Genomic DNA, 21,510 nt, shown 5'->3' with positions numbered 1-21,510 from the left:
TTCCAAATTGAAGCCATATAGGGTTTCCTAAGGTGACAAATATTTTTGCAGAAGTGCTTCATTAATTTTGTGCAATCTGATCTTTCATATTCATTGTTCCATGTATTTTCATTTTTTAGCATTAACATGATACACATATCTGTTGTAGTGCTGCCAGTTTTTGTTGTTCATGTGGACCACCTTTAATACCAACTTGTTGATCATGACCATTGACCTGTGAGTTTTTGTATACTTATTCCTTTTTCTGTTCTTATTGCAGATGGCTGAGAAATGTAATGACGAGGCCAGAAGGATGGAGATGATAGAAGAGGTCACTATTCTGGCCAGGCAGCTGGACTTCAAGCCGGGAATTAAAGTAAGTTGCGCCCTGTCTAGATGATATACACCTGTAAGCCAGCTCCTGTTTCAGCTTCAAAATGTACCTTCACTCAGTGCTTAAGATTCTTGCTGTGCTGAAAGATGTGTTATTGATATGTACCACCACATCAAGCTTTCATACTGCTCTGCACCTGTACTCTTCTTTTACATTCAAAAGTGTGTGCAAGAGTATGAGAGGAGAAAATCATGGTCTCATTCAACCTGTTGGTTAATTTGGGCAGGTGTCTATGGGAAATGTGTGTTGTAGCAAAATCAGCCCTTCAAAAGGTTTATAAGTCTTGTCTTAAAGGGATGCTACAGTTTTGGTTGAGATGGGAGAATTCAGATTTTAACTTTTTGTGAGATGAGTAGAAACCACTTATGAAATATTTAAGAGCATACTATTCTAAGAGGAATTCCATGTTTATTTGATGGGAAATCGGTTTTGAAATGGCTGAGATATCCAAAAGCAAAGTATACAAAGTGGTCCTAATAAAAGATTGGTCCCACCTTTCATTAGGACCTCTTTGTTCTTAGATATCTCAGCCATTTCAAAATTGAATTTCATCAAATAAACTTTGAGTTCCTCTTAGCATTATATGCTCTTATATATTTCAAGTGGTTTCTAATTATCTCACCGAAAGAGCTATACAGCCAAAGCCCCATCTCAACCAAAACTATAAGAACCATCCCATTAAGGAACAACCATGGAACTTAAGACATGATGTGGACTTTAGCAGATTTCAAAGTTGATTTGAACTCAGAACTCTGTGATGAGCTGATGCCCATGATATAAACTCTCCATCACAACCTAGGATGGTAGACATGCCAGAGTTGTTAGTCTTTGCTCTAGACTGATTCATGTATTCAAAACAAGAAGATACACATTACATTGGAGTGAAGCTAACCAACAGTGATGCAATAACATACTCTTTTTACATTGAGACTTCAAATTTTTGAGTCAGCATATTTTATGTATATATGTTTGTCTGTGTCTATTGCTTTGGCAGAAAATGGACATTTCGCAGAGTTCAACGATCGTGAAGCGAGGCACGGTTGACTCCATCGTGTCCCAGGCCAACATTCTTGGCGGCAAGAGGAAAGCCATCGCCAAGCACATTCATTGTATTGTATTCACAGACAAAGTACTATTAGCCAAGGAGAAAACGAAAGGGTAGGTTTTATTTCAGATTGTGTGCCGTTCTTATTTCTGTCTGTTGTTGTTGTTTTTTTAATTAATGAACCCTATGCATAGTGTTTCTGAGCATTAAAGAAGCAATCTCTCTGTAGAGTTGTAACATCTCTGTAGTGGGTATAGAATCCTCTGTAGGCAACACCAATATGAAAATGTAATGCAAAGATTGAAAAAGTCAAAGACTGCTAAAGATTTTGTCCAGATATCAGTACTTTCACTCTAAATTAAACTTTTTCAAACCCTATGCATGTCTCAATGACCTGTAATACTTAGTTGATTATTGTTCAGTTGATAGACAGATGACAAGTGGAATGTTGGTTCTTTGGGAGACTGATAACTGGGAGAATGGTGCCCATCAAATTCATAGCACCCATCTAAATGAGCTAAAGCCATAATTTGCACAATATCTGAATAGTGTCATGTGTTTTCAGTGATGGAGTGGAATAATTCTTACATAACCATTTTGGAGAGTGAAACTCCCGAGACAGTCGACTATGTGTTCTCTTTGTCGGGGGCCAGAAAAAGAGAGATGCTTTCAAGAGACATAAAATGTTGCACAGAAAGTGGGCAGGCATTGTCAGTGATTTTGTTGTTTTTGTAATAACGTTCTCAAGTCCAGTCTATGTACTTGAAAGTCTTTCATGTCATCATCCAGTTTTATTTGGGTCTGATGTCCCCCAAAACGGGGTGCACTCTAAAAAATGCGGGGTTAAAAATGACCCCGAACGGGGTTGAAAATGACCCCGCATACTTGGTCAACTATGCACTAACCCCGTGCGGGGTCACTTTAACCCCGCATTGCGGGGTCACCCAAAATGACCCTGCAGCGGGGTCAAAATTTAACCCCGGCGGGGTTGAAATTCAACCCCGTTGCGGGGTCATTTCCAGATGACCCCGAACGATTTCGGGGTCATTTCAAAATGACCCCGCATGATTGCGGGGTCATTTAAAAAATAACCCCGCATGACTTGCGGGGTCATTAATCCGACCTATTATGGGCAGCCAAAAATGACGAATTATTTTCACAAATGTCAAACTTTCACATCAAATTTAATAAACAGATTAACATGAATCGTATTTTTTTCTACCTAGAGCAAAATGTAAAGTGGGCCTACATATCAACATGATACGGCATTCCATGATCATTAAAAAGAATGAAAAGAAAACGAATGCATACATTTAGAGTCTAGCAAGCAGTCTTGAAGAATCATCGATCACTGGCATAATCTGTATGCTTTGTATTGATCAATACCAAAATATCAGAATCAGCTCTGCAATGATTCCCTTCTGTTTAAGCAGATTTTGGAGAAAGTGGGCGTGTGTCAAAAGATGTTATGATTATAGATATGACTTGTAATCGTCGATAATGATTATGAATAGATAAGTGCATCAGTTTTCCTGGGATTAGAAAAACGATTTTAACTCAGTATAATATGTAAAAATAATTTCAGTTTTATACAACTAACACAAAAGCACACAAATCACTGCAAAGTACTAGTATTCGTTTCTTTCCCAATTTATTTAGCACTACAATTCTATCAGAAGAAATTCAACACTTGATCGTGATCATTTTTTTTTAATTCGTTACAAGCATGCGTTTGTTTACAGTTGGATTTAAAAGATAAAGCTAACCAATTTACAATTGGACAAAAATCAAAACAAACCGTTCAATAATAGGGTTCTATAGAACCCGGGACCAGAGTTGTCTACTTCTATAGCGAGAGACCGCGATGTGAGATAAAAATAGATAGTTAGTCTGAAAGTCTGCTAATCCTTAGACTATGATTCCAGAATGATAGAGCCAAGACGTCCAATAACTGAAACTCACTTACGTGGTTTTTAGGAAAGTTAAGCTGCGTCTGCGATAGGTCTAAAAAAGTACATAGATAAGAAGATGATCCGTTCGATATAGCCTACATAAACAGAAATTTTAAATATTCCATATTCCAAGCTGTTCGCGTTGACCAGAAGGATGATGCCCTGAAAAGGTGCCACGATGTCAGTGAATTCGTTCCAGCTAGGCTTAGTGAAGAGCTCGATCGGCTGCTAGACTAAGATTTGCATGTTCAGGATCCCCCTGGGCCTACCTGTTCACGACAACGATGATGACAAGATGTGTCCAGCCCTGCTTCGACGATGACCTAATTTAAATTTCAGGCGCAAAGACGAACATCTCAGCAAATTTCAATCTCGCGACGAAGAAACACCTATAAGAGCACGATGATTAAAATGCACCTTCTGTTGCAAAAAATCTAGAATTAGAACTCTCTTTACTTTAGTTGAAGCTGATGATGTCGATAAACAGTAACCGTGCTGGAAGTGGAACACCGACGGCGGCTCCAATCATTTGTAGCTTCCGTTTCTGTACCCTTTCGTCTGAAATGAGAAGAGTGTATGGTTTACGTAGGTGTAGGATTCAAAATCAGAATAGGAGCCCAATAGTTCCGTAAAACCAAAGTTGAGTTATCTGCACGTTGTAAATAGATCTGTGTAATGATTTTCTAGATCTTGAAAGATCTACGAGTAAATGTTAGAACTCTCGTTTTTTTAAAGCACCCATTCACGCATTCCAGCACTGGAACTAGAAATGCACATTGCAGCGCAATGCGACTCGATGTAGGCCCCTATCTGGCTATAGTATAACGGAGGAAATTGTTGCTACGTTGTATAATAATACAATAGGCCCACCTGAGTTACATGTAGAGAGTTTCTAATTTCTTTTAGGCCTAACGTTTAGATATATTCTACATCTGAACTTTTGCAGTCTTGGTCTGGCCTGGCTAGGCCAAAAAGAATACCTACAAACAAAATCAAGAAAGTACCAATGTCTGCTTATTTGCCGGGGCATAGATCTTCCAAGTCATTTATGTAGGCCGGCTACATTGAACAAATAACAAAGGTCATGTAGGCCTATTAGTACATAGTAGGGCCTACTAGTATCTCAAACTCAGGTTCTCTAACAAGTTAGAGTCGGTCACATTACGGGGGTAAAACCCCCCAGTATTACTATTCGGTGATTTAAGCTTTTCTGCAATATTTCATAAACTAAAATAATACATACATACATCATATCTACAGCAATGTATGTGAAATATATCAATTTTTTTAATCTCAATTTTCATTTTTTTTTTTATATCTCACAGAATTTCACAAAATCCCATAAAGATATCACCTTGAAAATCCCCCAGAATACGGTCACCGCAATCAGAATTCGGTCACGCGATATGCTATCAGAAACGTGTTATATATAGCTATAGGCCCTAGCTACCATTGAATACGGTTTCATACATAGCCTAAAAACCCTAACACCAACGCTGCGAAATTGATAATATAGACAAGGGGTCTAGGCATTATACGCCAGTTAATGTGAATGAACAACATAGAAAGAGATATATGGAGGAAAATAGTACCGATAATTACTTTTCTAAACACATAGTAGTCATTAAAAAACTAAAAGATTCACTCCAGATCCAGGCTTACCTTTCGCTTTGCTCTTCTTATCACACGATCCTCATCCCCAAACCGTGCAGTACCCACTCGGCCGGCCAATACAGTATAGTACATCAACTGCATGTACTGCGCGAGGCGCGTCGCGTCGCGGCCCCTCATCTTTCCGTGCAGCACACATACATTATGTATCACTGTGCGCTGCACATAGAATTCCATGACTGACGCGAAATTAAATAGTCCCAAGAAAAATCATAATTTTGACATATTGCTTCTCTGAATTACTGAATGAAACAACCGCTTTATTTTGTACTTTTTATCATCTTGTTACTTCCTAACTGCAATTAGATTCACAAGCATTGTGACCCTGTTTATCAATATCCGAATATTTGACCAGAGATTTTGCGGGGTCGCAATAACCCCGTTTTTTCTGGTCACTAGTGAATCGATCGAAAATTTATCAGACGAAACAACCCCGAACGGGGTCAAATTATTTTGACCCCGCAAAATCCAACCCCGCAATTTTTAGAGTGTGGCCAGATTTACCTCACTCTTAACAGCAATTGGTCTCACACCTTCTTTCCACCTCACCTAATTTGGGACATCCTCCTTTCTCAAGCAATCCTTCCCAAACAGACCAATGGGGAAAAAATGGTCCCCAGAAATATGACTTGAAGCACAGAAAATGTGTAGACAATGTAGTCATTGTTGATATTGATAAATAGAGTGATAGTTATATGTGATTGCTTGTTGTGTTTTCATGAACTAACAGAGACCAGAAGAGGTATGAGGTGATAGACTGGTGTCCTAGGAACCTGGTCCAGGTCCAGCCGATAGACCAGCCGACGATGTGCTCCAAGCTGGCTGATGGCGTCCCACCGGACTGTCACTGTATCTTCTCAGCCAACCTACTCCAGAACAACCAGCGCAAGACAGCTGAGTTCATCCTCAATGTCAAGTCTTTGTGAGTGTTTTTTTTGTTGTTGAAGTTTTCCTTAAAAAAACAAGAGAAAAGCTCTCTAAACTGTCAGAGAGAAACATATAAGAGTATGTATATTTGTACATAGAGAGACAGATGAAAAGATGAGTGGAAAATGGTTGAATTCATGATTGAGAAATGCATTAATTTAATGGGATATACAGTAAGTATTATCTCTTTCAAATAGGAAGAGGTAGCAATATTTTAGCTTTCAGACAATATTCAGTGCATTTGACTGTATTACAGAAGGCAACATTTTTTCATAGTGTTGATTTTGTGAATTTTTGTGAGAATAAAAGCACATTGAAATTTATTGTGAATGGTATCTGAAGTAGCTGACTCGTTGGGGTCAAATTCTCCAGTTTGAGGGCAAGTGATATTGCAGAGTGCACTCCCATCATGGAAACATGTACCACATTGGGATGACAACAACAACAATGATAATGATGATGATGATGACAATGATAGTGTCAATGATGATGATGATGACAACGATGATGATGAGGATGATGATGATGATGATGATGAGGGTGATGATGGTGATGATGATGAGGGTGATGATGGTGATGATGATGATGATGAGGATGATGAGGATGATGAGGATGATGAGGATGATGAGGATGATGAGGATGATGATGATGAGGATGATGATGATGAGGATGATGATGGTGATAATGATGATGATGATGATGATGAGGATGATGATGATGGATATGATGATGATTTCTTCTTCCTGACTCATATTTTCCTTCATCTCCCATGGCAACAGGAGTGAAAGACAGAGATGGATGGATGCAATGTGTCCACCAAGCCAGACAGAAGATGGAGAGAGAATATATGAATCTTGGGGTAAGCAATGTTCAACTCTTTTGCATTTAGCACTATACTCTTCTAACTGTGCATGTAAGTGAATGAAGTTGTGTTTATCAATTTGCTGAAATTGAATGAGCAGTTCAGCCTGTAAATTCACAGCAGCAGCATTAGAGCAGACAGCTTGATTAGAGAAATGACTAGGGAATGCATTGATTGTTCTTTTTTAGAAGTGCAAATTTCATTTCATTCCTACAAACCTGCAGAGTTTGATAATGTGTTGTCATAATATCAAGTGTCCCAAGTTAAGCAAGGTTTAATCTGAAACACTGCTAAGGATATAGGGATACTGACACATTTTCAACATTACATTTCATTGATCTTTTTTATTATAACTTTATAAAACCAAGATGAAACCAGATAAGACGGAATGTACAATAGGTGATAAGTGATAGTGATCCAGAAACGTTAATATAGAAGTGAAGTTTGCATACATTTAGCTTTGGAATAATGATAAAAACATATTTTTGATATCATAATACCACTTTTCCCCCAACACTTTTATGTCCAGACTGTCCACAAGTGATCTGCATCACTGACTACGTGGCCAATGACCGTGATGAGTTGAATCTGGAAGTCTCGGACAGAGTGGACGTTTACAAGAAGGTCGAAGGTCAGTTTGAATCCAAGAGCCAAACGTCATATGACAATCATAGTTGGCTATGTGATTTTCTCCATGGTAGTTACAAAGTTTACATTCACACCGGTTTATGTTCTGGAAATCTTATGCAGAGTACGTACAGATTACTGAAGAAATGTGCTATGGTTCTTTCCCCAAATAATGATGGTTATTAAAATTGCAAGAGTAACACAGCACAATTATTGACCTGTATGCTGCCATGAAATGTTTACTTTTTTGTCTTTGATTGTAATACTACACAGTATGGAAGGTTTTTTTTTTTTTTGGTTTTTTTTTTTTTTCAGTGGGTGTGGTATTGTATCATTACAACTACATCTGGATCAGTGTGAATATGTCTTCTTAGCATGCATCATTCAAGGGCAGTGGAACTAGGGAGGAGGGGAGTGGGCACACTTGGCTCTTCAAAGAAATAATAATGATAAAATGAAAAAAAAAACAAGACTCCTGAGGGTTCTGCCTAGATGTTCTTCCTTAAGTAAAAAAACAAAAAACAAAACAAAACAAAACAAAACAAAAAACATTCTGCAGCCCCTGTCATATTAGAAAAAAGAGAAGAGATGGAGTGCTTCCTTTTCCAGATTTGTTGTTTAATGTTTCATCTTTAAATGAACTCTTTTGATATTCGAACTTATTGTCAGATGTTTGATGCAATTTGTTTTCATCAGCACTTACCTATCTCATTGAGCATCTGTAAACAAGGAAAAGGTGCCTCTGAATGATTAAAAGGCTGCATTTCTTTTGCATCATTTTGCAACGTCCTTTGATACCACATCATAGGGCGGGACATACTTGAAATTTGTCTCGAACAAGATGAATGAAGATTTAAGTCTGCATTATAACATACCACTTTGGCATTTTACAGAATTAATTTTTCAAATTTCCTGATAAGATTCATAGTTTTCTTGTTACAATGATTGTCTACAAGATGTCAGAAGCACTTCTCATTACCCCTCGACACTTAATCCAAAGCTGTCATAGAACCTTTTTTTTTTTGGCAACCTCTCTCAACACTTCCCCCATCTTCACCATATCTTTCCTTCCAACCCCCCACAGGCTGGTGTGAGGGTGTACTCGTGGGCAGCCACGCCCGGGGCTGGTTCCCCGCATCCTGTGTGCAAGAGGTCGTCAACGACCACGTGCGTGCCCGCATCCTGAAGAAGAAGCACAAGATTCTTTCCATGTGTGAGGAGCAGATCAGGCTAGCAAGGGCTGGCCCAAAGTTCAAGTGAACACCGCCGTCCGAACTCCCGCCCTTCTCCCCCCCCCCCCCCCCCCACCTACCCCACCCACTCCATCCCTTCGCTCGAGTCCCAACCTCCCGTGGACTTGGAAGCAGTCGTTTGCCACTGAAGCTAGCCTGGCATTGTTTGACGCCAGGTTGAACGCTGCTGAGCAAAGCGCGAGTGTCCTACTTGGGCAGAAATCTGACCCTTTCAGCATTACTGCTAAAGCAACAGACAAGACCTTATGGCTAGCTGGGAAGAGCCTGGTGAAAGGAGCAAAGTGAGAATCTCCAGACAGAGTTGACAATGAGAATACCTACACTGATAGCTGATGTGGGCACTTCTAATCATGGGAAAGGATTTCTCTGTAAAGTTGGAATACCTTCATGACTCTGCAATATGTGTATACTTTTCTTGGCAAAATATAAATGACTTTTCATCATTTATCTAGCTGTGTGACAAGAGCTGGGACTACCAATAATCAGCCCATTGCTGGAAGCACAAAATATTCTCATCCTTGAAGCAACAAGGGTGTGGTGTTTGCATTTCTCCTTGCTTTCAATCCTCCTGAAGGTTAATATTGCTGTGACTTACAAAAAGAAGGAAAGTGCTTTGTTGAGAGAGATTTTGCTTGTTACACCAAAGATGCCTGCTCCAAGTATCATGGAAAGATGACAAATTACAGTATGTTGTGCACTCTATATTGTCAAGACTTTGAATTCAGAGCTTAAGCATGCTGTCCTTCCAATTGAGGTACACTGTATGCTGATTGTAATCCAGACAAGTGAGTGATCGATCCTCACCTGAATTATTGAGCAAAGCAATATTAAAGGGATCGTATAGTTTTGGTTGAGACTTAATTTCAGGTTTCTAACATTTTTTTGGTGAGATAATGAGAAACCTCTTATGAAATATGAAAGAGCATGTAATTCTATGAGGAATTCAATGTTTATTTGATGAAAATTGGTTTTGAAATGGCTGAGATATCCAAAAAAGAGCAAATCTAATAAAGTGTGGGACCCACACTTTATTATGGTTGCTTTGCTTTACTTTGTTTTTGGATGTTTCAGTCATGCTAAACCTGATTTTCATCAAATAAACTTTGAATTCCTCTTAAAATGGTATGCTCTGTACAGTATCATAAGTGCGTTCTTGGTATCTCGCGAAAAAGTTTAAAGCCCAATTCTCATCTCCACCAATACTGTACCATCCCTTTAATCCTTTCTGAGCCAGGGACTTCTGTGCCAGGGACAATGTGTACAAGGCTATGGGGTTTTGTGTGCCAATTAGCACTCAAGCACTCAAAGGGTTAAATGCTACTGAGCATATTAAGGAAACATTTTAGGAAAGTAGATGAGGGATGAAAAATTAACTCATGTGAGTCAATCAGGGTGATGAGTGGGGGATTGACCACACCTGTGATGCAAACAAATGAGTGATGTTTGAATGTGTTCTACATGCTTGAACTTACAAGATTTGCTAACATCTACCATGTAATCAAGGTGTATGGACCAAACCACACTGTATTTAGAGTTCTTTGTGTAAATATATCTACTTCCGCTCACATTACTGGCAGAAGGACATCACTTGTGGTGATGTTGAATATTTATGATGGTGGTGATGATGATGATGATGATGATGACGATGACAACCACAACCACGATGATGATAGTTGATGGCGGTGATAGTGACATTAGCCAGGAAAATGGTTTCATTTTCGACAGCAATTTTTTTTTTTGAAAAGCAAGAAGCAATATATTTTTCTTTCAACCTGCCAGTTACATATTCCATCCCATCCACATGAATGTGGTAGGGGAAATACTTTTCTTTGTGACTCAAGATTGTAAAAATATACATATTACGATATGCTTTGTATATGTAGAGGAAATCACTCGGAAGTAACATGGATTGTCAGAGTCCAATTTATGATTTGTGTATTTTGTAGATTCAGAGGATTTGACATATGCAGCTTTCATGTTGTGGCAAAAAGAATTGAAAAGGACTGCATGAACACTGATTAATTTATAGAGAACTTAGATGAAAAAGCCACATGTGCTCAGTGGAAAGAGACTTTCTGTGGCCTTTTAACTTTTGCCCATAGACTTTCTACGTTCACCTAAAAATTTTGTGTGCTCTTTTGTGTGTGTATTATGTTCATGGTGTAATATGTTGTTTTTCATTGTTTTCTCTGATTTTTTTTTTTTGTGGGCTTTCACAATAAAAGAATCAAGTCAAACCATGTGTTAGAGGGAGGAAACTGTTTGAGGCATTTTTAGTATTTTAGTTTCAGGTCATCTGTGTTGAAATAAAACAATGTTAAGATTAAATAGTACGTCTAGGCCATTTGAGAACAAAACTTCACGTCTTTCACCTTCTGTGACGAGGTACGGTGTCTTCCATTGATGTTGAAGTATAAGGCAATAGTGCTGTCAGTTTTCGTGCATTATAAAAATGACTTCTGCTCGATCATGTGCAGAAACTGTAAAGGGAATTCTGTTTAATTAGGAATAGTCTCGGACCAACGGAAATATATTTTTTAGTGGTAATAACGATTGTTTTGATGACTGCTGCACACTAAGAGAGATGTCTTTCATGATCAAAACAATTATTTAGATTGATTGGATTGTGTTATTTGAGGGCTTTCTTGCATTTCCTTGGAATTGTATTTTTGTGATGAGTATACAAATATATGGCCCAACCATATACATATCTGATCAGTGTGTTTTCTGGAGTTATATTTTGTCTCTAGAACTATCCTCAGGAGATGTTCGTGCCTTTACTCTGAAAAAAAAAGAAAAAAAAAAGATGCCTTTAATGACAAGAAAATAGAGCTGCAATGAATGAGAAAGTAGTATCATTTGGTGTGTGACTTTTCTTAGAAAGAAGCAGCTTCATCAGTTTATACGCTGCAATTATGAGTAAGGTTTTATTTTCACATATTTCAAAAGTTTCCCAGGATTTGAGAATTTTTAACAACACGCAAAAATATTGCCTAACACATGCCTCCTGTTCTTTATCTATTTACGGGAATCATGCTTCGCCATGATCTCTATGTTAATGAAATTCAATGATATAGAGCCATAGGACTCAAAATAAGAGATATGTGTATGTTTGTGCATGCTGCTTTTTATGCTGTGGAATGCTATCAGCTCGCTCATATCAAAGTGTGCCACTGCAAATGTGTTTAGCCACAGCTGAACACAGTTGAACACTGCATGTGGCTAAACACATTTGCAAACACAGCTAAACACATTTGCAGTGGCACACTTTGATTTGGGCGTAAAGATTGTGCAACACTTCATGTTGCTCTTCTGTGGGAATTTATAGCACAGGCCATGGTGATTTATTAGTAATTATTTCAACAGAACTTGCGTAATCCCCTTCCCCACCCCACCCCAAAGAAGTGATGTAATTTCATTTTCATTTCAGGTACAAAATTGTGATGAAAAAAAAAAAATGAAACAGGAATTCTCAACCAAATTTAAATACTAAGTTTAATTAGGAGGTATGGCATGTGTCAATTCTGAAAATAACACTTCACATAAATGTTGTAAATCCCGTGATTTGCAAAAAAAAAAAGAAAAAAGTATGTATTTGTGTGTTAACATGTTCATCTGTCAGCATATTTCCTATGTATTGTGGAATGTTCATATCAAAACTTGCTTTTGGGCTTTAGGCCTATACATCATTTGGATAATACACCCTGTGTGAAACTTCTTTTCTTGCGTTTTGTTGGATCTCATAGATGATATGTGACTCTGCAATATGCCTTTAGAGGAAGTTTAGAGGATCATTTCCAGTTTTCTAACCAATGCACACATGCATAAGACTTGAATTTGTGGCATAAGACTTGAATTTGTGGCATCAATCTGATTTTGACATATTTTGCTTCCCATACATTTTGGGAAATGGCACTAGTTGGGTTGGTATCTAGCCATTCAAACTGGTAGTAATGTGTAGCAACGTATGGCAATGTCTTGTCAGGTATTGCTTAGCTGAACTTATCGATGGATGTGATGCAGATGTTCACTTACTTTATATAAGGTATGTCCTTACCAGAAGATTATATTTTTAATGCTTTTGTGTAGTTTTATTTTAGTGGAAGTTACCCAGAGGTTATTTCATATTCTTTGAAGCTGATTGTCATTATTTCCTCAAATCTTCACTGGTGTGCTTCTTCTAGCTCACCTGTGGGTTACAGTTTTCTGCTATTGTAAGATAGATTTCACATGGTTTAAAGACAGCTGTGATTATGTAATATCAGTCACATTTTTTTTTTCTAATTACCATACGAACTGTTATTACAATAATGAAGTATGTGTGTGTGAGAGTTGAAACCAGTTTCAAACAATGCTGAATTGCGTACCCGAGTTTTCTCGTTGGATTTCATACAAATGGTGCCGTAAGAATCACAGCAAATTCCACAGTGTCACAAAGTTGCATGCTGTGGTTGAAGCCAAGGGGCTGTGCCATTACTGTTAAAAAAGACAAAAGCTCACCCAACATATTTCTTATGAATACATGTATTAAAGAAAAATGTAAATTATGAAATGAAACAAAGTGTTCATATCATAACACTTTTAATAGTACCTGTCCTTGAAGCTTGTGTCATTAATTTGTATTAACAACTACAGTTTTCTTTTTTTATTCCCACCTTGATTGACTATTAATTTACTTTCACTTGCATTAAAGGTGTAGAGCATTAATCCTTCCAGCAAATGGTTCAGAATTAAAAATGTGTAATGGATATATTTTGGCACTAACAATTCTAAACTCTGCAAATATTTAGCTCAACGTACACATGAAGAGTCAACACAATGTACATACAACTGTAGACTCTCATGAATCTGTGGTTGAAAGTTCTGTACAAGTTAGCATGATGGCAGTTCCATTCAGTTTAGTTGTAATGTGTTGTGTACAAAGAAAGTGGTAGCTATAAATTTACAAATCCAAATATATGTATATAATTGCTGGAACATGAAATAACCATGTACATAGACCTTGATACATAGCAGGAATATAGTATATGTATATTTTTTCTCTCTCTCTTTGTGGATCTTTTATTAATCCGAGTCTATCTTTTCTTCTAAGGTGCAATGGTCATTAAAGTAGCTTTCAGTCAGAATTCTTTCTTCATGACATACTGGAATCTCTGATGATGTCACAGAAGTATGCTGGGTTGTATTTAAAGGGAAAAATAAGACAATATTTGATATTGCTCCATTCATTACTGTGAAATTAATGACAATAATACCCTTCCATAGAAGAAGATGCTTCCTTTGTGCTTTTCTTACAGTTGTTGCTTGTGGCTGTGTTTCATTTCATTTCATTTATTTTCACTTTATAATAAAATATGCATACACATAAAATGTGACAGTAATATGACAAGTATAACGTGACATTGTCGCAAAACAAACAAGCAAACTAACAGTTTATCACGTGAAAGGGCTAATGAAAAAGCAATGGGTCTTATTTAAAACTAACCCTGGGAAAGTAAATGCAGTGATTTGTCTCTTGCTTCTATAAACTATTACTCACCTGATACAAAATTTGGCACACGCATACACACTTGCATAGATACACAAACAAACATACAAGCACATTATTGCATGCATCACAAAAACTCTTTGTCTTTCTGTAAGTTGTCACTTTCAACTTGTTTGATGCTATATGCTTTTCGTATAGGCATTTTGCGCGAGTATGCTGCCATCTTGAAGTTGTGTGTGTGTGTGTGTGTGTGTGTGTGTGGATGTGTGTATGTATGTTTGTCTAGCAGAATAAAATATCAAACCACACACTAATTGCAACAACCAAAGCTCCACACAAATGCTGCTACCACCCAAGCTCACACTACCTTCATAAATTGAAGATAAAGACGGAAGGCTGTAAATAAACCCTCCTCTACTTCTAGCCCCTTCCTTCGCAGAATGAACAAGCAAACAAAACAACAAAGTCAGCACATTATTGCATGCATCACAAAAACTCTTTGTCTTTCTGTAAGTTGTCACTTTCAACTTGTTTGATGCTATATGCTTTTCGTATAGGCATTTTGCGCGAGTATGCTGCCATCTTGAAGTTATGTGTGTGTGTGTGTGTGTGTGTGTGTGTGTGGATGTGTGTACGTATGTTTGTCTAGCAGAATAAAATATCAAACCACACACTAATTGCAACAACCAAAGCTCCACACAAATGCCGCTACCACCCGAGCTCACACTACCTTCATATATTGAAGATAAAGACGGAAGGCTGTAAATAAACCCTCCTCTACTTCTAGCCCCTTCCTTCGCAGAATGAACAAGCAAACAAAACAACAAAGTCTGATAGTCAAATGCATGATTCTTGCATCAAGATTGCAACTGATTGACTGAAATTGCAATTGATGTAATAAACATAGATTATTCTGTGATGAGTAGTGTATATATATATATATATATATGTGACCCGCTACAACAAAATGATCCTAAAGTCGGGCGAGGTCGATTATTTGAAAATTGCATGATATAATCCCCTAATCTTTCTGCTTTAAATTGATATATAACACATTTTATAAAATTAATCGGCTGCGGAGATATCGATGTTTAAAAGAGAGCATGTCGAGACGTCTGGAAAATCACTGTTTCGAGAAAAGCGCCCTAAAAGTCTTCCTTTCGACGCAATCGCGACCAAGGGACACGCAAGTCAGTTTTCACCTCTGGACAATAGAAGGTAAGCCCTAGCAACCCCGAAGAGTTCATTCAAGCACATCAGCGTCAGCGGTCTCCTCACCAACCAATCAGTGACCAGGATGTGAGAAGCGGCTGAGCATAGCGCACCCCGCCCGCACGAACCAGTCGACTGGGCAGTGTGCGAGCTTCACGCTTCGGTTAGCAGCAAGCAGCAAACTGACCAATGAGATCACTCTGGTCGTTGTTAGGGGCGGAGCCTATCTGTGGCGCTCAATCCAAATTTTCGAACCAGTTTCTGCTTCGTTGAAACACCAAAAAAACATGGCTCAGAAAGACGCTATTTTTTATCTTTCCTTTGATCATTTTGCTTCAAAATTTCGACAGATGATAGAAGACATGTTAGACTCCAATAATATATCAAAATCAGAAAATCGTTAGTATTGACCAATTTTAATGCTCTGACTTCAAACTCGATTTTCACGGCTTCGACCGTGCGCGACTTTAGGACCTTTTTGTTGTAGCGGGTCACATATATATATATATATATACAAATATACATGTGTGTGTGTGTGTGTGTGTGTGTGTATCAGTTGCAACATCTCATAATATTTTCAATTATTCCCAATAAACAATGACACTCTGAAGTGCTTTGGGCTTACTTTAATAATGGGACGATATAGTGGGGGCTTCAGACTTCCAACTTTTTTTTTAGGTAATGAGAAACCTCTTATGAAATATGAAAGACCATGCAATTCTACGAGGAATTCAAAGTTTATTGATGAAAATTGGTTCTGAAATGGCTGAGATATCAAAAACAAAGAGGTCCAAATAAAAGGTGGGACCTAACTTTTTATTAGGACCACTTTGTTTTACTATGTTTTTGGATATCTCCACTATTTCAAACCCAATTTTCATCAAATAAACTTTAAATACCTCTTAGAATCGTATGCTCTTTAATATTTCATATTTAGTGGTTTCTAATCATCTCACAAAAAGTTAAAACTTGAATCCTCATCTCAACCAAAACTACACCATCTCTTTAAACCTCACTGCACACTATACGACTTTCGGTCGCATGACTGACGGATTTTGGATCCAAAATAAATCACATTAGCCTCAGTAAAAACACGCTTGTTTATTTCAGATCTAAAGTCGCTTAGTCGCGCGACCGAAAGTTGTATATTCTGCTGCATGACACAACATATGGTGGACTACAGTCTGTACAGGAAAATACAAGTTTATTGTCAAAAAAAACAACAACAAAAAAACACAGTTTCATTTTGTATGAAAGGTACAATTCACAGTACCACCATTCTACAAACAACATTCATCAGAAGTACACATACATCTCCACAAAAGAATTTTCATTGCCATACACAGACATGCAATGCTTGTGTGAACCTGTAACAAAGTCACTATTTTTAAGTGTTGCTGGAAGCTATATGTGATTGAAAAATCTCAATACAAAATGTCAGAGTAAGTGATGATATCAATATCACATGTGCTATGACATTTCAAATTTTTTTTTACAACTCTAAATATGCATACTTTGTTCATATTTGACAGAATATACATCACATTATTATTTACAGTGTAGCTACAATAGATGCACATACTGGGCAATAACATTGTTTGATCAAGGAGGTTTTATATATGGAGTTCAAACTGGCTGCAATTATTCAAACAGTTGTCAGATTTCTATTGATGTACAAAAGAAGTCCACAGGTGCACTTGTGCCTTCGATGATCGATGTTCCAAGCCGCCGTCTTGCTGAGCAATCTGAAGATTCATTTTGAACGTTATCATAATGTTGGTCATATTTTGCTTATTCATTTATCAAATGAAATGAAATTTCACTTAATGATAGAGCATGCAAAACAAAAGTCAATCCCGTCCAGAAATTTGTGCAAAAGTGTAAATCAGAGCTGTATCATGTGAAAATGTTTACAACTGTACCATCCTGGAAAGCTGGTTTTATCACTTTTCCGCTTAATTTCCATAAATGAAACTAATATGGAATAATCTTCAAGTATAATTCTTTATTGATAGATATATCAGATTAGTGCCCGGGTATGCCCAGTCGAGTAATTTTCATCTTCATTTCAGCATTTTTTTGCTCAATTTCTATTCGCGCATCCTCGTGTCTGTACCACCTACCTTTTATAAGAAGGGATAGCGAAAAGTAATTACCATCACAAAGACATATCTTCCTTTGAAAGTGGCTGGTGATTATGCAATTAGACACGAGTCAATTGTTTTCGTATCTGCGCGGCAGATCCTGTTTGGCACACGCTTCACATATTTTTGAGCGGCGGCTTCGAACATCTAGCAAAGGGAATAAGACGGTTGTGACTCCAATTCTCTAGAACCTCCTTGGTTTGATGAATCTCATTATTCAACAGACTATGCTTTTTTTTTTCTCCAAGTTTCAAGATTGTGGAAACGTCATCTCTAATACTGAAGTGTACTGACTTTACATCCATTCACAGAGGGGGGAGTTGACTTGATGGAGGGAGCCCTCGTGGATCCTCACATTGAAGGTATAATTATTGTTTAACAATCACAGTGACCCAATTCTACCAAATGTTTGCTTGTTTGTTTTGTGGGCACACTGTCTTCTTCAAAGAAGCAAAATACTCCACCCCATTGCTGCAAAGTCAAAATGGAGGCCTGAACCATACTGTATATACCCACAGAAAACCATGTTTATAATGTGAGTGCACAAGTGATCTATCAGAAAGAAGGGAAAAAAAAAAAAAACTTGGGACGTGGTCAGCAGAATATATACTGGAAGCAGTTGTACTGTCCTGACCCCTGCTCACCCCTGACCCCTGACCCCTGCCCATTCCTGTCTGCTGTCCTCCACATCCTGCTAGTAATAGCCAGTAAACAGTATCACACTGCACCAAAGTGTGTGTAATAGATCATTTGATCACCTCGGCTTCAAGCTCAGCCAGAAATCCAAGTTACAGATGATCCATTTCATAAAAGTTTCCCCTGAATTATTGTAGGAAAGGGGCTGAAATGATAATTGTATCAGTGTAAACTTTCAAATTCAAAGGAAAAAGACTTGTGCTGCATACTTTGAAAAGGAAAGGATCTTTTTATCAAGTACAATATCAACACCGATAAAACACACATTGTTTAAAAAAAAAAAACCTCAATAAATAAACAAAAAGAGATTACAAAACATACCAAAAATGTGAGGTGAAGTCTAAATAAGGCATTTCCTAGAGTATGGAGTCTATGAAACAAGGCATGATAGTATCAAAACGATTGTGAATCTGTCAACTAAAATCAAGGAGTTGAGGCATATGCCTTTATGACAGGCAAGAGTTGAGGAAAATCTTGAGAACCTTATAATTTGACAAGTCTTTACTTGTCACTGTTTCTTTATTATCAAAACCAATTATCCACACGTGTAATGTACCAGCTTGCTTTCTCTACGAATCAGTGTGGACATACTGGCACCAATATCCAGTGAATTAGGATTACATCATCTACACTATAGGCGCGGTCAGACTGGCAAAAGATCGCGAAGTTTAAGATCGCGATCTTTAAGATCTCGAAGTTTTGCCAGTGTGACCGCAAACTTCCCGCGAAACTTCTCGCGAAACTTCTCGATCTGTTTGCGGGCGGTGTCTCCGAAGCGCGAGGCCATTGTCATGTACAGATGTGCATTGTTACATCACAATCACTAGCCATCGGATGGCGCACTCTTTCTTGCGCGCGTACGAACTGCCCAAACTTCGCGATCTTAAACTTCTTGATCTTTTGTCAGTCTGACCGCGCCTTATATGTAACCCCTATCATATCACCTCTGCCTACAGAGAGTACCGCAACATTGCTACGCCAGAGTGGGTCTTTTCTTTTTTAATGACTAAAAACATAAAAAAGAAATGAAATAACTTTTTGTGGATTAACTAATATAGCTGGGCAAGTGACAACTCAGAAGTATTTGGGCAAACACTTTCAAACAGCTCTGTATAAACTATCTAACTCTATCAACACAATAGTCAATCCATGCCAAAGCCAAGTGCTAGTTGTTCTGATTAAAAAAATAAGACTTTTGATTTTATCTAACCAGACACAGCAAACAGTTGATTTAAAATACAGTCAAACCTGTCTATAGCGGTCACCCAAGGGAGACGAAAGAAGGTGGTCAGTATTGACAGGTGGCTGCTACAGACAGGGTCTTTTACCATGGCTTTTTGTTCGGAGTTAATTTTTAGTGGCCATATACTGCAGGTTAACGCTGTAGACAGGTGGCCGCTATTGAAGGCAGGTTTGACTGTATGTTTAGATAGGAATGCAGTCATTACATCCTTCATTTAGTTGCATTTGTGTTTTCAAATGTTAGCTTTGCTTCCATGTTTGAAGTAAAAACAAAACAATTATTTAAAAATCTTCACAACCACTGGTGAGCACACTTGCCAAAAACATTCAAAATAAGAGGCAGAACCAATAAACGCATAATGGCGAGAAATGGAGGGGAAAAAGTAGATCACACAGCACAATTTAGCACTTCTTGCATCACAATGAATGAAAGTTAGTACGAGGTACATAGAGTCAAATGAAGTACAAAGCATAATACTTGGGGGTGGGGACACAAGCACATCTTGGAGGTGGTCAAATAGCAAGCGAGGATCAAAATAACGCACACTGCTTTATTAACAGAGATGCACATTTCTACACCAATTACCAAGATCAGTTAGCTAAGCAGCCAACTTCGTATACAATTCATAACATGATGTCGCACTAGGCTTTCAATGTGTGAATAGCTATGGAGTACATACAGTAATTATACATACAGCAAACATTGCATCAATATATTCTTCTAAAAAGACCAGCTTTTTATTAGCTAAGTTCATCTGTGAAATCAAAATTTTTCAAAACTTCATCTCAAGTGGTAAAGAGAGAACACACATACACTGTATAAATAGCTGACTTTACATGTAGATAGAAAAACAAATGAACAAGTTCTGGACCCACCTGCCATTAACAGAGAGCAAGCTTATTAAGGCTATCATAACAAAACAGACTCATTCTCTTTGACACGTTTGGAGAGAAGTGCTGCTTGAGGACCTAGCCTTAACAGTATGGATTTCGAACCAATGGTAACAACTAACTTATCATTTTAGGAGGGCCACTGGTATTGCCTTTCTTGATTGGTAGTGCAGCGCTTGATGAGTCGAGCGCTGCAAGAATAGAGGGGAAGACATAATTGTAGCCACCAGCAGTATCTGACATGGCACCTAGATTGATTGGATGTCAAGCATGAGGGCTAACGTGTTACACTTCTCACAAATCTGCCCGAGTAATACAAGATACCTCATTCTCAGGCAGCCTCGAAACATTTCCATGTGGCTAATAATGACGACACTTCAATTCCATCCCACTATTGTTAATGCAGAAGTAATACGGTGCCAGCACCAGAGGTCAAAACAATCCACACAACATATATGTATGTAGCTGGAATGACCCCATATATATCAAATTATGACTGTAGCAGTAAATACCAAAAAAAAAAACAGAGCAGATATGTCAGCATATGATAACCCAATAGACTGTCAGAAGAGAATCCCCTAAACAACACTTGTCAAGATGGAGAAGAATTGTGACATTAACTATAGCTTACAGCCAGCCAGCCAGAACTGTTATATATTTTATAAATGAGATCTCCATAAAGTGTGAGTGGAGGGAATATGGACTAAAGACCAGAACATTAACACACATGCAACAAAAGAATCACACAACTTTGAGTTGCTTAGATGTGAGGTGTATATGAAGATCTTTACATTTTGAATATGTTCATTATAAGATTTTTCTGTAACCATAGACTTCGTAAATGACCCATCAGGTTGCCCCAGCAACAGGATTGAGAGCATACGCAGCAAGCATGGGGGATGAAAGTTTAAGTTCTTATGGGTTACATGACTTCTATTACTGTTTTCATGCACCAGAGCTAAAACTTTTAGGTCAGTTAAGGTACATGATCCTGGGGGGAAAAAAAAAGAAGAAGAAAGAAATATAAACTCTGCACACACAAGTGCAGCGTTTCTAGCTCTTTCTAAGCAGGGAGCAATAAAAAAAAATATCTTTATTGTAATTATATAGGACTATTCACAAATAGC

General features: G+C 37.9%; 1 protein-coding gene across 1 annotated transcript in view; it reads left to right on the top strand.

The window, feature by feature from the left end:
* LOC140238594 (uncharacterized) overlaps positions 1-8,750 on the top strand; it is a 122,125-nt gene extending 113,375 nt beyond the window's left edge. The window contains exons 16-21 of the mRNA XM_072318495.1: positions 260-355; positions 1,368-1,531; positions 5,772-5,963; positions 6,748-6,827; positions 7,360-7,461; positions 8,542-8,750. Of these exons, the coding sequence (XP_072174596.1) occupies positions 260-355; positions 1,368-1,531; positions 5,772-5,963; positions 6,748-6,827; positions 7,360-7,461; positions 8,542-8,717 (810 nt within the window). The 3' untranslated portion in view covers positions 8,718-8,750. The remainder of the gene's footprint in view (positions 1-259; positions 356-1,367; positions 1,532-5,771; positions 5,964-6,747; positions 6,828-7,359; positions 7,462-8,541) is intronic.
* The last annotated feature ends 12,760 nt before the right edge of the window (positions 8,751-21,510 follow it).

Source organism: Diadema setosum, chromosome 15 (genome assembly GCF_964275005.1).
Source record: "Diadema setosum chromosome 15, eeDiaSeto1, whole genome shotgun sequence".
NCBI lineage: Eukaryota > Metazoa > Echinodermata > Echinoidea > Diadematoida > Diadematidae > Diadema > Diadema setosum.
This window is presented reverse-complemented; position numbering and strand designations above follow the sequence as displayed.